The sequence below is a fragment of the Phialemonium atrogriseum genome (assembly GCF_030411735.1).
Source record: "Phialemonium atrogriseum strain 8032-3 unplaced genomic scaffold QBC33scaffold_1, whole genome shotgun sequence".
NCBI classification, from domain to species: domain Eukaryota; kingdom Fungi; phylum Ascomycota; class Sordariomycetes; order Cephalothecales; family Cephalothecaceae; genus Phialemonium; species Phialemonium atrogriseum.
In genome coordinates, this window is record NW_026848138.1 from 198,847 (window position 1) to 213,860 (window position 15,014).

General features: G+C 56.4%; 6 protein-coding genes across 6 annotated transcripts; 1 reads left to right on the forward strand and 5 right to left on the reverse strand.

The window, feature by feature from the left end:
- Positions 1-525: 525 nt before the first annotated feature.
- QBC33DRAFT_520391 (ankyrin repeat-containing domain protein) lies at positions 526-1,137 on the reverse strand. The gene has a single exon (XM_060426374.1). The coding sequence runs from the start codon at positions 1,081-1,083 to the stop codon at positions 607-609; it is 477 nt and encodes a 158-aa protein (XP_060288364.1). The 5' UTR covers positions 1,084-1,137; the 3' UTR covers positions 526-606.
- Positions 1,138-1,421: 284 nt separating this feature from the next.
- On the reverse strand, positions 1,422-4,362 carry QBC33DRAFT_463161 (uncharacterized protein; the record flags this gene model as incomplete). The annotated part of the gene is made up of 2 exons (XM_060425116.1): positions 4,097-4,362; positions 1,422-4,030 (listed from the first exon to the last, which is right to left on the reverse strand). Coding segments are annotated over exons 1-2 (2,700 nt in total), but the record flags the coding sequence as incomplete, so codon positions are not given.
- A 628-nt stretch (positions 4,363-4,990) lies between these two features.
- On the forward strand, positions 4,991-6,512 carry QBC33DRAFT_553610 (glycoside hydrolase family 30 protein; the record flags this gene model as incomplete). Its single annotated transcript, XM_060429429.1, has 2 exons — positions 4,991-5,822; positions 5,893-6,512. The coding sequence occupies 2 exons, from the start codon at positions 4,991-4,993 to the stop codon at positions 6,510-6,512; spliced, it is 1,452 nt and encodes a 483-aa protein (XP_060288366.1).
- Positions 6,513-6,657: 145 nt separating this feature from the next.
- On the reverse strand, positions 6,658-7,438 carry QBC33DRAFT_511 (Glyoxalase/Bleomycin resistance protein/Dihydroxybiphenyl dioxygenase). The gene is made up of 2 exons (XM_060425806.1): positions 7,007-7,438; positions 6,658-6,930 (listed from the first exon to the last, which is right to left on the reverse strand). The coding sequence occupies exons 1-2, from the start codon at positions 7,300-7,302 to the stop codon at positions 6,804-6,806; spliced, it is 423 nt and encodes a 140-aa protein (XP_060288367.1). The 5' UTR covers positions 7,303-7,438; the 3' UTR covers positions 6,658-6,803.
- A 949-nt stretch (positions 7,439-8,387) lies between these two features.
- On the reverse strand, positions 8,388-10,704 carry QBC33DRAFT_520398 (amino acid permease/ SLC12A domain-containing protein). Its single transcript, XM_060426375.1, has 2 exons — positions 10,112-10,704; positions 8,388-9,849 (listed from the first exon to the last, which is right to left on the reverse strand). Exons 1-2 carry the CDS (start codon positions 10,591-10,593, stop codon positions 8,661-8,663), a joined length of 1,671 nt encoding a protein of 556 aa, XP_060288368.1. The 5' UTR covers positions 10,594-10,704; the 3' UTR covers positions 8,388-8,660.
- A 1,668-nt stretch (positions 10,705-12,372) lies between these two features.
- On the reverse strand, positions 12,373-13,896 carry QBC33DRAFT_510050 (uncharacterized protein; the record flags this gene model as incomplete). Its single annotated transcript, XM_060425744.1, has 4 exons — positions 12,373-12,876; positions 12,944-13,370; positions 13,497-13,607; positions 13,667-13,896. The coding sequence occupies 4 exons, from the start codon at positions 13,894-13,896 to the stop codon at positions 12,373-12,375; spliced, it is 1,272 nt and encodes a 423-aa protein (XP_060288369.1).
- Positions 13,897-15,014: the final 1,118 nt, after the last annotated feature.

The following is a 15,014-nucleotide window of genomic DNA, read 5'->3' on the forward strand; positions in this document are numbered from 1 at the left end:
GATTTGAGTTCACCTTGGACAACCGCGGCACACTTGACATTTGTGCCCCGTCTCTCTTGGCACTGGTGAAACTCCTCGGATTTCTTGCAGCCGCATGTGTAGATGCGGTAATCCTGCGTGCACATGCTGCCTTTGGGTTGTCTTGCTTGAGTGAATCTACACTGATGCTCAAATCTTTATAGTCGGCTGCGTTGAGATTGTGTCGAGAGGAGATCTCAACCTTGGATGTGCTGGGTCCTTGTTAGTTTCAGCCGGATGCTTGGGGTTGGATCGCAACATACTGTATCTTCGGGTTGTTTGGTGATTACGTGGAAAGAATAGGAAGGCCTGGTGGGATGCATCTCGGAAATATTTTCTAGGCGTCTTTTGACAGCTGTTACCGAGAAGCGCGCTTACGGCGGCTAGACTGCCCTTTCCGCACAGAGGAATATACACGCATGTATGAGTGTACGTACAGTTCGTTTTTCAACACTAAGCGCATAGAGGCACGCTGGCTGGCGAAGAAGAAATGAGGGAATGCCATGGCATGGCAGTAATACGATCGCTATTGCGCCCCCTCCTGGCGCGCCCTACTGTCGATTCCTGCCAGGAGCCTGAGCGTTATTTTCAAGCACCCTGAACGAATGATTCGAGAGATCTCAGCACTTCAGGCCACTTCCCATGGTCCTCTTCCAGTCTTTCTTGGGCTAGTGACAAAGCTGAATGTCCTCTTTCATCCACAACACGAGGATCACACTTCCCCGTTGCCAGCAACGCCAAGACAATCCCTTTAATCCCCGACTCGGCCTCAGCTCTTTCGACCACACAGCACAGGGCATTCCTCCCCTGGTAGTCCGTCGCGCCCGCGTCCGCACCAGCTTCTCGAATGAGGAACTCGACAACGGGTAATCGGTTATCCCTCGCCGCGATCTGGAGCGGCGTCATCTGATTCTTGTCCCTCGCTTCAACATCTACCTTCCCCGTCGCCACAAGGTATCGTACCACGTCCAATCGCCCCTTCGATGCCGCCCACGTCAGGGGAGTCCACCCGTCGTGGTCACGGCCATCCACTTCCACCTCGCCCGACTCGACCAAATACCTCATCACCCCGAGGCGCCCAAACTCGGCCGCCCACGACAGCGGGGTCCAGCCATGGACGTCCCTGGCGTCCAATTGCGCGTTCCCCTCCCGGTGCAGCAGTCTCGCCGCCGACACATGGCCCGCCCTAGCCGCCCACCAGAGCGGCGTTCGGCGGTCGGCATCGCGGGCGTCGGCGTCCACCCGGCCCGTCCCCAGCAAGAAGCTGACCACATCGACGTGGGCGTGCTTGGCCGCCCACGCCAGCGCCGTCATACCGTCGGCATCGCGCGCGTCCGTGTCCACGTCGCCGAGCTCGATGAGCAGCTTGGCCAGGGCTGTCTGGCCTCGCCACGCCGCGTGGAGGAAGGTGGAAACGACTGCGTCGTTGCCGATGGCGCGGGCGGCGAACAGCGCGCAGTAGTGGCGCTCGGTGGTCATCAGGAGGTAGTCTTGGCGGTCGGGATGTATGCGGCAGAGATTGGGGCAGTTCGCCTCTGCAAGGAGGTATAGGAGGGGCACTTCCCGAGTGTGGCGGCGGACCTCGTGCTGTTCGAAAATGTTGGTGAGGTCGATGAATCGTCCCAGACCAACCCCTAGCATCTCGAGGAAGGTGTTTTGAGAAACGCCACACCCCTCGGCCCTGTCAGCGTGATAGAGTAGGCTACTTGCCGCGTATTGGAGCAGGGGGGACGACTCGCAGATAGCCTGTCGACGCTTGTGATATTCGGTTGGCGATGCTTCTGGTGGGAGGGGATCGTGGATATCGCCATCGCTTGCGTATGCATCCATGATGGCAAGGCAGCATGCCTTCAGGCGTTCGTGGCATTGGCCCCTGGGCCCTGGTCCTTCCCCGAGCGAAGGCCATAGCTGCACGAGGCCATCTTCCTTGAGTAGGTAATCCCGAACGGACTCATGGATGAACTGAACAGTAGGAGGAACCAACGAAGTAACTTCCACCAGGCCTTTGGAAGTGTCGACGATGAGCCGGCGAATTACTTCTATAGTCGGAACGAAGGACCCCCGTGCCACAGGTTGAGGTTCGGCGCCAGCTTTGAGCCTACCACTGGCGATGATAGCATGATACAACGCTTCGGGTCTCAAAGGCCTTTGAGAAAATAGCATCCACTGGACGCATAGTAGCAGGTCCTCATTATCCTGGCTGTCCTTGGTCATGATTTCGTGGAATAGAGAGTGTAGGCCGGTGGGAATCTGGGTGAGCTTCTCCTGAAGGGAAAACAGCCGTCCGCGGTTATATTCTTTGTTGAGTAGGTCAACAACTAACGCCGCCCACATAAACACGCCCTTGGCTTTCGTCTTGACTTCGGTCCTGAGCTGCTCCGCCTGATCGTAGTCAGTCAGCTTCAGCTTCCTATCGACGTAGTTCACAATGTCTTGTTTGTGACCTCGTTGGCCTTCGAGGTCGAACTTGAGGCCTGTCGAAATGTCAAAGGCGGGAAAATGCCTGCTGGAAATACAGACGCGCAGGTTGATGCCGCCGTTTGCGGTGACATCTCGGCCCACAGTCTCGAAAAACGATAGCATGTCGCTAATGTCTGACTCGTCGCACTCGTCGAGCGCGTCAATGTAACAGACCAATGAAGTCTTGCCGAGGCCCAGAACCGCCTGCTCAAGCACAGACTTGAGAGATTCAATGCTCCACTCGTGTCCATCCTTGGCGACCATGGTAAGGCTGAGCACGTCGAGGGCTCTTTGCAGCCTTGGCGCTTTTGCCAGAAGCTGGCGCAGCAGCGACCGGTACATGCCCAGCATCGATCTCTCGAGCTCCTGCCCGCGGGCGTTAAAGAAGAATGAAATGATTATCTTGTCCTTCTTCTCCCGCTCACGCGCTAGGGCAAACTTCATGAGAGTGGATTTGCCGGTGCCGGCGTGACCCCTGATCCAGAGAAAACCGTGGTGCTCTCCAAGTTTGGAGACGGCGGTCCAGTCCATGTACTCTTGCTGTTCCAGGAGCCACTCGCATGTCCTAGGATGGGATTTCTTTATGGCTAACCTACGTGCCTCCATCCGGTCGAACCCTAGAGAGTCAAGAAGAAGTTTTCTCTCAGACTTTGTGAGCGACCCCGTTGTCTCTTTCTGTGAGCCCTGATCGGATGGTCGGAGGCCATCCGCCATTCTAACGAGGGCACTTGCGATCTTTTTGAACTCGGTGTCGTCTGGCCCGGTAAAGCGGCACATCTCCATATGGTCCCGGTTAATGTGCTGGGTCGTCTCGATCGCTGGAAGATCCATGGATGACGACGAGTCCTCAACGACCTTGTCGCCATTCAACACGGCAACCCCAAGTTGCTCCTGGAACGAGTGGATCTTCCATCCCTGCCGATGCGCAAGGGGACCGAATTCGTCCCTGAGCTCTCGGAGGCGCTCGGAGGTGGGTAACAAGGTATCGACAATCTGCTGGTTGAGCCTGAATAGGAGGATCTTCCCGAGACTCTCGATGGTGCTCTTGATCAAACCTCGCGGTTCGGACCCTCGATGCGGGGTCCCAAAGAACATTATACCGACCGTGGAGTCAAAGATACCTCTGAGATGGGAGTGGCCCATGTAACAACCGCTTGATCGACGCAGTGTCTCCTTGACAACGATGCCACCCAGACTGTGCGCCACGAACAGAACCGGCCTTGTAAGGCAGTGCTGCCTCTGTGCGGTGGCCTCCTGCAGGAAGTCCCACGCGATGTCGTACACTTGGTTCTTGTTCAAGGCAGGACCAACAAATTGGTGTCTGATGTGCGTGTCGTACCCGTAGGTCATGACACGAGCGTGTGGCAAAACTTCCGGGACCAGATCCCGAGGCCAGTAGACCGCTGTCTTCGCATCCCGGCGTCGGATGGAGTCCGACAAGGACATCAGCCGACGGACCTTTGAGGGTCGCTCTTCGGAACCAGTGGCATCGCGCCTCTTGTGTGTCCACGTCCTTTGAGGATGCCCGGTAAACCCGTGGACAAAGATTATGCTGTTGTGGTTGGGGTCAGGTTCTGTCAGTGCATCTGGGAAGGCAGCGGATCGTGACTGGACGTACTCTAAGGCTGCTTCAGCGGGCTCGTTCACAATAGTTGTAATCCCAATTGAACGTGCCACCGGTGGCTGCGGAGTGGTGTCAGGGGGGTCCATAGTTAACAACCTGTCCTTCCAAGCTGTCTGGTCTTAGGCATATGGCGGTCAACGTGAGAAGAAACATCAAGACCCTCGATGTTCCGTTGCAGCAAAGTTGCTCAGCCGCTCTTCAGCCTCACGTGAGCTACATGCTCCTGGTCCAACTGTTCGACGAATCATGCCATGGTGTTGTGAACGCCATCATGCCGAGTCCCCAAAAGGGAAAAGTCGCAGGCTGCTGCTTGAAAGTTCCGAATGACATCCCAGTCCTGCCCCGCACTCGCAGCGTTGCGTCCGGCGGTGCGGGGAGGGGCTGGGTTATAGTGACATTCGGCCTTACTCGAAACCGGGTTCTCCTTGTCCTCGTGGATGCGTATTGTAGTCGAATGTTTGATGAAGGCATACTGCCCCGACTGCTATAAAACATTAGCCCATCATGGTGCAAACTATGCATCCTAGAACGACCACAAACTCTTCTTCTCTCGGCTTCATTAGCTACTTATTGAGGTCTGACAGCAATTAATTGCCAGGATGTGCCCAAAGCCGGGGAAATTCCACGCTTTTGAGGATAAAGATCGACGACCCTCCGCAATTTTGGCCGCCAGATCAAGGAGCAGGCATTAGGGAAGGTGGTTTCCAACATGGAGCACCGGAATGGGACCGAGCCGGACGTCACAACGTTACTAAAGGCGTCAATCCCATACCCCTCTTGGAGATGAACGGCGGGACGCAGCCGCATATATTGCTCGTGCTGCTCGTTTCCCAACCTCACAAAAGCCTTGGCTAGACAGCGGCACACAACCCACAAACCAGATCCAACATGCTCCTCCAAGCACTGATCGGCTTCGCCAGCCAAGTCGTCTCGGCGTCGGCGTCAATTGTTCCTCGCCAGTCTTCAGCAAGGGCATTCTGCTCCTCCTCGGACGGAAGATACAAGCTGAGCGAGTTTGACGCCCCAGTCGCCGGAATTGGCGACCCCGGCGGCATGTCCACCTGGAACCTGACCATCGACGACACTCCGTCCGGGCACAAGCAGCAGATCACCGGCTTCGGCGCCGCAGTCACCGATGCCACGGTCACCGTCTTCAACCAGCTGTCCACCGACAAGAAGGAGCAGTTGCTCAGGGAGCTGATGACGGCCGATGGCGTCAACTTCAGCCTGATGAGGCACACGATCGCCTCGTCCGATCTCTCCGGCGATCCGGCATACACGTACGACGACAACGGCGGAAATGCCGACCCCTCGCTATCGTGGTTCAATCTCGGAGACCGCGGAACCGCCATGGCCGCCATGCTCAAGGCGATGAAGGACCTCAACCCAGACATGACCGTCGTCGGATCCCCCTGGGCGCCTCCAGCCTGGATGCAGCTGGATCGAAAGCTGACAGGCACGACGGAACAGAACAACCTGGACCACCAGTACGCCGACCAGTACGCGCAGTACTTTGTCAAGTACATCCAAGCCTACCGGGACGCCGGCGTGCCCATCGACGCCATCACGATCCAGAACGAGCCCCTGAACAGCAACGCCGGCTTCCCCACCATGTACGTCTACGCCGACGAGGCCGGGCAGCTGATCCGCGACAAGGTCGGCCCCGCGCTGAGGGCCGCGGGGCTGGACACGACGGTGTGGGCATACGACCACAACACTGGTATGTATTCTCGTCCCCCAAAAGAAATCCCCAACCCATGCTAAAGTAACGCCCCCCCGCCCCCCCCAAGACGTCCCCAGCTACCCCCAAACCGTCCTCAACACGGCCCCAGACTACGTCGACGCCGTCGCCTGGCACTGCTACGCCAACCCGCTAGACTGGAGCGTCCTAACCGACTTCCACGCCTCCAACCCAACCGTAGCACAGTACATGACCGAGTGCTGGACATCCTCCACCTCCACGCCGTGGAACCAAGCCTCCAGCTTCACCATGGGCCCCCTGCAGAACTGGGCCTCTGGCTCGATCGCCTGGACGCTGGGGACCGACACGGCGGACGGGCCGCGCCTGTCGGGGTCTGGGCCCTGCCCGACGTGTCGTGGGCTGGTCACCGTGGACGGGGCCGGCGGGGGGTACGAGATGCAGGTGGACTACTACGTGCTGGGGCAGTTCAGCAGGTTCATGGCGCGGGGGGGGACGGTGCTAGCTGGGACGGGGAGTTACACGTATGGCGATGGGACGGGGTTGGAGAGCGTTGCGAGTGAGAACCCGGATGGGACGAGGACGGTGGTGGTTGAGAATAAGTTTGGGAATGACGTCTATGTCAGGCTGGGGACGAAGAGCGGGGAGACGTGGGCTGGGCGCGTGTATGCCAATAGCGTGGTGACGTGGGTGCTGCCTGCGGTTGGGTAGCGGGCGACGGACTCAGAGCTGGTCGGCCATCGCAGGTCATTGGGCGGGACTGAAGGACTCATTCTGGTGATAGCTTGTCCAGCAACCCGAGCTGGATATGAACATATTGAAGCAAATAGGATACTTTTGGATTTTAACTTGAACGTATCTCGGCCACGATATTTGAGGTCTCTCAAAACCCCTATTTGCGCCCTGTCCACTTCCAAATCCACAATCCACGCAGCAAGGCCCGCCCCTCCCCTGGTCCTCAGCTTAGACGGCAATGTCAGGCGTTTCTTCCTACGCTAGCTCCTAATCCTCGACAACGAAAACCACCTCAATGTTATTCCCCAGCGGGTCAAGCACAAACGCGCCATAGTACCCCTTCCTATACTGCGGCCGGGGACCGGGCTTCCCATTATCAACAGCCCCAGCCTTTCTTCACCGCGGGGTTTCAGCACCGTCAGCCGTCATGCAATTCAATCACACAAGCCTCAGCAAGAACTCCAACTCACATGGCAGCCTCATACCACCCATCGATATGCTCGGTACTCTTCCCCTGGAAAGCCACATGCACCGGCGCCGCGCGGTTCTCCAAGACTCCGTCGTACTTGTTCAAGACGTTGTTGGAATCCCCGAGGAGCCAGAAGTCCAGGCCAGAGTCCTTCGTCCCGAAGCCGCAGTACTGCTTCGTGGTCTCCTCGCCCTCCATCATGAGCTCGTAGCCCAGGGGAGCGAGGATGGCCTTGTAGAAGTCGCGGACTTCGGTGTAGTGGTTGCCCACGGGGAGTCCGACGTGAGCGAAAGGCATGGTGGAGTTACTGGCTGGTGGAGTGATGATGGTATCAAATCAGAGTGAAGATGCAGAATAGAATGATGGAATGGAATGGAAAAGGAAGACTTGGGCCACACAACCTCAGACAGCAACCGCCTTCTGATAAGTACTTCTTCCTGGGCATTTCCCCTCGGACATCGGCGCTGTCCAGTTCCCCGGGCTGACCAACGTGGCTGATGAGCGGTCAGCTTTGCACGTGTTCCCGCGTCATCCTCGCATCTGGATCGCGGCAGCCTACGCGCAATTGAGTCACACTTTCGTGTATGATCGCCAGATCGAGTTTAGAGGCAAGGGGCTGAGATGCGAACCCCGCACTTTAGCTTCTTTGCCATGCCACGATTGGCCGAACGCTGCTCGAGCATGAAATTCTGCGACTCTCAATCCCTGTCCACCAGCCGCGCTTTGTCGGCGACCATCCTTGAGAATCCCCTCCGCCAATGAGTTGGAGGCCGATTCGAAGACGGATCCCTCCGCGACCGCCATCCTCCCGAAGATTCTCACCCCTGAGTGGCACGACGGGAAAATCCAGAGAGCAATGTTAAGCCCCTGCGAGTGAGGTTCTCCAGGACATCAAACGCAGCCGCACGCCAGCCATATTAATAAAACTTGGTCGGTGCTGACAGCCGGTGCTTATTCGACTCGCTGACCAAGGCCGTCACCTCCATGCGCAGACGGGAGAGACTCTAGCGTAATTTAAGAGACCAGGGGATCCTATGCAACGTCAGACTTATGTCGGGGGTTGTGGGCCCGGCGGATAAGAACCCCTCGGAAGAATCAGTTCAGCAAAGGAACTGGCTATGTGGGGGCAGGTCCCGTCGGCGGGGGTCACCAGGTCCCCGGGTCACGGGGTTACCGATCCTCCGGCACCCGAGTCAGTCTCCATTTTCGGCGGAGCCGGCTCCACACCTTCCGCCACCGTCTCGCGCCGGACTAAGGTACTGGCTCGTACATTAGCGGGACGTTTCAGCGCTGATGAACGGATGTCCAGAGGGCCCCACTCTCAACCGAAAGCCACGCCCGAGGCGGGCTTCGTCGCCACAAGTAGAGTGCAAGCATGAGAGACCCAAGTAAACCTAAGCTATTTTTTCTGTTCACGCGGAAGTGGTATATACAGTGATATCTCTGCCCCCTTATGTGCATAACCCATACGCCGCACGCTCCAGAAAAGAACTCCCCTGGATGCGTAATCATTAGATAACCCATCTCAGTCACTCCGATCACATGGTATATGTATATATATACATCTTAGAGGCAAGGAAAGGAAAAGAAAATAAGCCCAGAATGGTATAAAACCGGAAACAAAAGAGAAGGAAGAGTCCAACAGAAAGAAGACGTTATTGGCTTTCACTATCACTCTTCTTGGGATTGTGCTTGATCCCAACGAGTTCCAGCATCTCGGTCCAGAAGCCGACGGGCGGGGTGGCGATGTTCGCCTCGTAGGCGTCGATGATGGGCCTCTGGTAGACGAGGTCGGCCTCGAGTGGCTTGACGAACTTTGTGCGCTTGAGGAGCTTCCAGCTAAAGAACAGGATGGGCGCCACGATGACCATGGTGTAGAAGGAGAAGAAAGTCTCGACGCTCCACGGCTGGAAGGCGCTGTATCCGTAGAACAGCACGACGGTGCACTCGGCCGCGAGGGCGATGTAGGCCGAGTAAGGCTGGAACCGGCCCCGGTAGGGGAAGGTGCGGCGGTCGACGCCCTGCGCCATGCACGCGCGGTAGAAGAAGATGTAGGTGACGCACATGACGATGTAGTCGATGAGCCCGCCCGCCGTGATGAGGTTGATGAGCCACGTAAGCACCTGCGAGGAGCTGTTGGAGACCTGCAGGAACGACAGGAACGGGAACAGCATGACGACGCAGAAGCAGTAGATGGGCACGCCACGCTTGTTGCACTTCGCCAGGAACCTCGGCGCCCGGCCCTCGAGCGCGAGGCTGTAGAGCGACCGGATAGCGCAGTAGGTGTAGGTGTTGCCGGCCGAGAAGATGGACGTGAACATGAGCGCATTGGTGATATGCGGCAGGATCTTGATGCCGAGGTTATCCATGGCGATGACGTACGGCGACGCCGCGGCAGTGCCTCCGCCTCCCTTCGAGCCCGAGAGGATGGCGTTGAGGGTGGGGTCGTTGTAGGGGAGCACGATACCGACGCAGAGGGCACCGAGGATAAAGAACATGCCGAACCGCCAGTAGACCGTCTTGAAGGCCTGCTTGATGTAAATACGCGGTCGCACGGCCTCTGCCGCGACCATGGAGATGTACTCGGGACCGACGACAGTGAAGCAGGCGGACCACAAGGCGGAGAGGAATCCCTCGAATCGGCCGAGCGATCCCGTCGAATGGCGCTCGGCGAAGGCACCGGGATCCTTCCAGTATCTGAATCCGTAGGCGTCATGCTGCGGGTTGCCACCGACCATGGTAACAAAGGTGAACATGAAGAGCATCACGATGAGTATGACTTTTCCACCCGACAGCCAGAACTCGGCTTCACCATAGCCGCGCACAGCTACAATGTTCAAGAAACTATAATCGCAGGCACAAACGTTTAGCACTAGACTTAGGATTGGGTGGGGAGATACCTTGAATCCTCTTCGAAGGAGATATGTTTCAATTTTCCCGACTCGCACGATGTGGAGGCTTGGCATGGGACGAGGAGGAGGGAAGAGGGGGGCCTGCTTTTCGGTCCAAGACGACTGCGGCGTTTCCGAGGGACGATTTTTTTTTAAAAAAAAAGAAGTGACGATTGGCAAAAAAAATCGATGATTAAAAAAGTATTAGTTCTTACCCATAGAGGATGATACAGGCGGCACAGACGGCGGCAGTAGGACCGGGATTGATGACGGCTGGGTTCCAGAAGGACATGACCAGGTTGAGGGCTGTGATCTCGAAGGGGATGAGCAGAGCCTCGTAGAAGAAGAAGTTCCAGCCGGCCATGAAGCCGAAGGCGTCGTCGACCCAAAGCCCCGCAAGACGGATAAAGCCACCGCTGACTGGCATGAGGGTGGTCATCTCGGCGAGGCAGTTGTTGACCAGGCCAAGCACGCAGCTGTACAGGGTGTAAGCGATGAACAGGCTGCCGGGCCCGGCACTAGCAAGCCCGCCGCCAATGCTGATAAACAGGGCGGTTCCGATCGAGCCACCGATGGCAATCAGCTGGATCTGGCGGTTGTTGAGTCGGCGGTGGAGGGCGTCGGCATTGTCAGAGACCTCGCCGCTGGCGAAATCGGCGCCAGGGTCCGGGGACTTCTCTTTATCGTGGACACTCATGGTTGTGTTAGTTCGTGGATGAAGTGCCAGAGTTAATTGTATTGAGTAAGTGATCAGGTAGTAGCCGCGTCGTGGTGGAACATTTCACAGTTCACACAAGCATTCCACAAGATGGCGGAGGGAGGACAGAGGCGGGATGGTATGAGAGGGGGAACGAGAAAAGAAGGAAAAAATTCTAAGGGAAATCAAGGGTCCTCAAGGTAGTTTTAAGTACATCGGCAGCATCCACAGCAATGGCAAAAAAAAAAATTGCTGAATAAGTTTGAGCCTGCCGAGCAAGATCCGTGTCGGTTCAACCTCTCCATCCCAGGCTTCTAGCGAATAACTCGCCGGACATGGAAAACTTGGGATCAAGACGGTTGCATGCGGAGGAAGTTAGCACAAGGTATGGCGTCTTGGCAACCGGGATCATAGTCTCTGACCTTGCACTGGTGACGTAGGTGGGCGGCGGGCCTAAACGGGCTAAACCTAATCGAATCTAGTATGCGCAATCTCAGTCTTGCAAGAGGCACACGACACATCCACCACTGATTTATCACGTGATGTTCTACGCTAAGCCGTTCAGGTACAGTACCTGGTCCAGGGTACAGCTGGCTTGAGCCTCGGCGTGGCTTAGCGGACCCTGCCAAGCCCAATTTTTGTCGATTTTTCGTTCTTTTTTCTTCTTGTTTCTTTCTCTCTGTTCGCGAAAATCTGCTTGTCTCTTGTACGCAGTATTTCTTCGCGATCATGTCGGTTCCCACAAGAGCCCGGCTAACTGATGCAAACTACGGTACCCGGTGACATGTGCCAATTGCGTACACCGGGCACCTCAGTTAGCAACCTACCTAGGTAGGTACCCGAACTGCATCTACATCACTGAAACTTAGTGGGTCGAAACGTAATTCTTTTCTCACCAGCGGCCCCTCCGAAAGGTTATGCCCCCACCTCCTTCCTGATTCTGTTTCTCTTACTCGCCTCTTGCCGCATTAGCCGCATCTGGTAAGGTACCAGATCATCTTTTCCAAACTTGGCACCCGACTCATGGTCGGACCAATGGTCTCCTTTCCAGTGGTGTGGATTGTGCGGAAAGCGGCACAGCTAACGCAACGGGATGTCAAGATCGGCAGTGCTCCCTGGGCTGTTGGTCTTGTCCTATCTTGTCCTATCTTGGGCGGTAATAAAATGTCTCCTGCGCCTGTTAGCTGGAGGTGCTGTGCAACCAAACCCTTATCGCCTTCTCGTCCCGTTGCACAATTGTGCTCCCCTGTCTCTCCTGGTTTCCAGTCATGGAATACTGTGCGCCTGCGAAGGGGTTGGTGAAGCTGGGCATCAGGTCCTGAGACAGCATAGCATGGCTTGGGACGGTAGGGTGAAGCGTGGTGATAGATAGGTATCCCAACCCTCCTGGTCCCGTCCCATCATAAACAAACCCCATGTGGTACCTGTCCCTCCTCAGCCAACGCTTCTCCCATGATCTGAATTTGACCCTCCCTGACGCTCGCAGGTTTGCCATTCTCTTGCGGGAGTCCATCGCTCCAAGGCGTCCTCCCGGGGTCACCAGTCAGGCTCCCACGTTGCAGATCCAGCGCAATTAGTTCCACCATCCTTGGTGTCTAGTGTATTATCTTCATCCCGACGTGCATCCTGCTCGATTAATGGACTCATGCCTTCTCCCCGTCGCCCAGCGATGGTGTGTCCGACAGTCCAACCCCAAACTCTCGACCGGCCCCGACGTGCCAAACCAGCTAGACACAGCCGAGGTGCTTCCCATCTCCCGGAGCATTCCCGTATTCTCGCTCAGCCTTCCGATCGCCTAGTCGGTCTCCTTAGACGCCCTGCTGCCTGCCTGGACTTTGATACCCCTTGGGGTTTTGCGGCCTTGGCGTGGGTTGCCTTCTTTGGCGCCCTTCTACTACTGCGAGGGCCTGGACTGCTGGTTTTCTGCGCATCTGGCGGCAGCTGCGACGGTGGGTTGGGTTGTACCGGGGGTACTGGCATTGCTGGTGTTGCGTCTTCTTTCCCTCCAAGCACGTCAAACTCGGGCGACTCTCCCACAAGTCTCCGACTCCTGCGCAGTTCATGTCCCTGCGGAGGACTGTCGTAGGCCTCTCGTTTGAACCGGGCAAGCTTCCGAGCGCGTCGCGGGGTGGCGTTTTGACTCTGCGACGCGTTCTTCGTGATTCGCCCGCCACGGGTCTTGCGAGAAGGGTCCGTGGCTGATCGAGGGGGTGATGCTTGTTGTTGAAGCCCCTCAGCCCTCCCAGTACTGGGGGAACAGGCATCAGGCGTCTTGTGCTTCAGCTTATCGAAACCGAACATCCGAACAAGTTCAGCCTGCCTCTTCTTGCTGACCCCGCTAGCATCCCACCCGCCGCTGTACCGACTCGATGTATTCTTTAGTGAGCTGCGGATTGATGATGGCGGATCCTGCCAGTAGAGGCTGCTCCTGCTGCCGCCTCCAGTTTTCATCGGCTTCACGATCTTGAGCGTCGATTTGATCTTGCGTCATGCCTTTCATTCGGAGGTTGTAGTGTCTCTTCTGGAGTTCGTATTCGATGGGATCCGTCCATCGGAGCTTCAGTATTGTATCCCACTCTTCACGTGCCTTCCTGTCGCCTTCCTCGTCCTCGTGCTGTGTCCTGGCCTTGTCTATGAGGATTTCTCTGAGGAAGGTTTTGTTGTATTGGTATGTCTCGTCATCCCAGTCCCAGTGTGTCCGGCGCCATTCCAGCCGGTCCCATGGGTCGGGCGGCTCTGGGGAATTGATCTCGGAATCGCCCGTGTCGGGGAAGGTGCTGTATCCGGTGACATTGCTCTGTTCGCTACCGGCAGTGCTCTCGCGATCGCCCTAGTCGGGTGTCGGAGATCCCTGCTTGCTGCCTGTTTCGAACAGCCGCTGGACGCTCGACAGGCGAGCATACATTTGTTTCCAGCTTTCGTCCATCATGCCACGTGGTGGCTTCAACGGCCTTCCATCGATATTCCGTTCCATGACCCTCAGAACTCGCTGGCGCCCCCGATAGATCGCATCACTGAAAACGTATATATTTATATATTTCTGTCCCGCAGCATTGTCACTCGTTGCTCGTACAACTTCTCGCAGTAGTGCTTCCGACCCCAGGCCGCGAATGTTTCGGGATTGTATGGCTCTGGTCCGGGCGTCCATGCCGGTTGTGGAAGGTCTGTCTCGTCCGGCTTGTGGCCCGTGGAGTCGCCGTCGTTGGTGGGATTCTTCTCATCGGTGTTCAGTAGCAGATGTGTAGGATGGTCGGCTGTCTCGACAGCGTGGCGTTGGCGCCGACTACGCACTCTGGGAGCCATCGAGAGGAGAATAGACGTGGAACATGGTGACAGAGATGGCCATCAGAGATTGTTCGTGACTGTGGGAGACGATTCGACTTTTTGATGCAGAAAGGGAATAAATATGGAAGGTGGGGGCGGGGGTCATTCCTGTCCAGCTGTTTAAACCCAACGCGCCGGCCCGTTGATCGCCTAATTTCCCGCACTTCCCCACCCTATCGATTAGCGATTCGCAAGGTCCCGGCGCTAAGCCCCGTGCAATCCGCAGCATCCAACAACAGTTGCCTTACCTTTGTGAAACCTCTCGCTAGATAAAGATGAGCCATCCTCTTCGTTAGGCTGCTCAAGCGTCTCTCTAATAATATGCGCTCCGATAATAGATGACTCTGCGATTGTCTTCTATCTCGTTCCCAAAAATAAACATGCCGCTAATATCGTTTGAAATAATGCCGACCACAGTCGTGGGCCTAGATGACCTATCTGTGTAGTTCCTGGGGATCGGATTCGAAGAGGCCAAAAAAAAGCAAAGGGGAGAAAAGAAAAAGATAGAAAAAAAACCATCCCCCGTCCTACTTTTGGGCCCTCTCAACCATTTTCACCGCAATGGCTACTAGAGCGCCTCTCACTTACTCCTGTTGATCTGTGGACATTTCTTTGCGACTAGGCCCCCCAACCTAAACCGCCCAAGGATCCGAGTATTCGCGTTCGGGGTCTCGAACTTGCGACCTTTCGGCATCCAGTCGTGTCTGGGAATTACAGGGGTCGGGGAGTGGTTCGAGATAGACCCGTCTCTCGAACCGCTACACCACGACCCCAGACCTGCGGTGCTTCGATCTGATCGTATTTGTCCTTATATGTGACCGGAGGGTGGAAGGTAAGCTGGAGGTGAAGGGTGGGTGGTGAATTACAGCCCTTGGGCGTCAGGCTACAAGGATCCAAGTAGCCAAGTACCTCCCAGGCCTAACCGGGCCTCCCTCATCGTGACTTGACTCTACCATACTCTCCATCAGCAGTGGGGTTCTCCATTCGAAGATACCAAGCAACTAGCTGACCGCGCAGGCTAGAGAGGAGCCAACAGCAAGAGCAAAGCCTCCTCCATCACGAATCACGGAGGCCGGCAAGGCGATCAAAGACCTGGG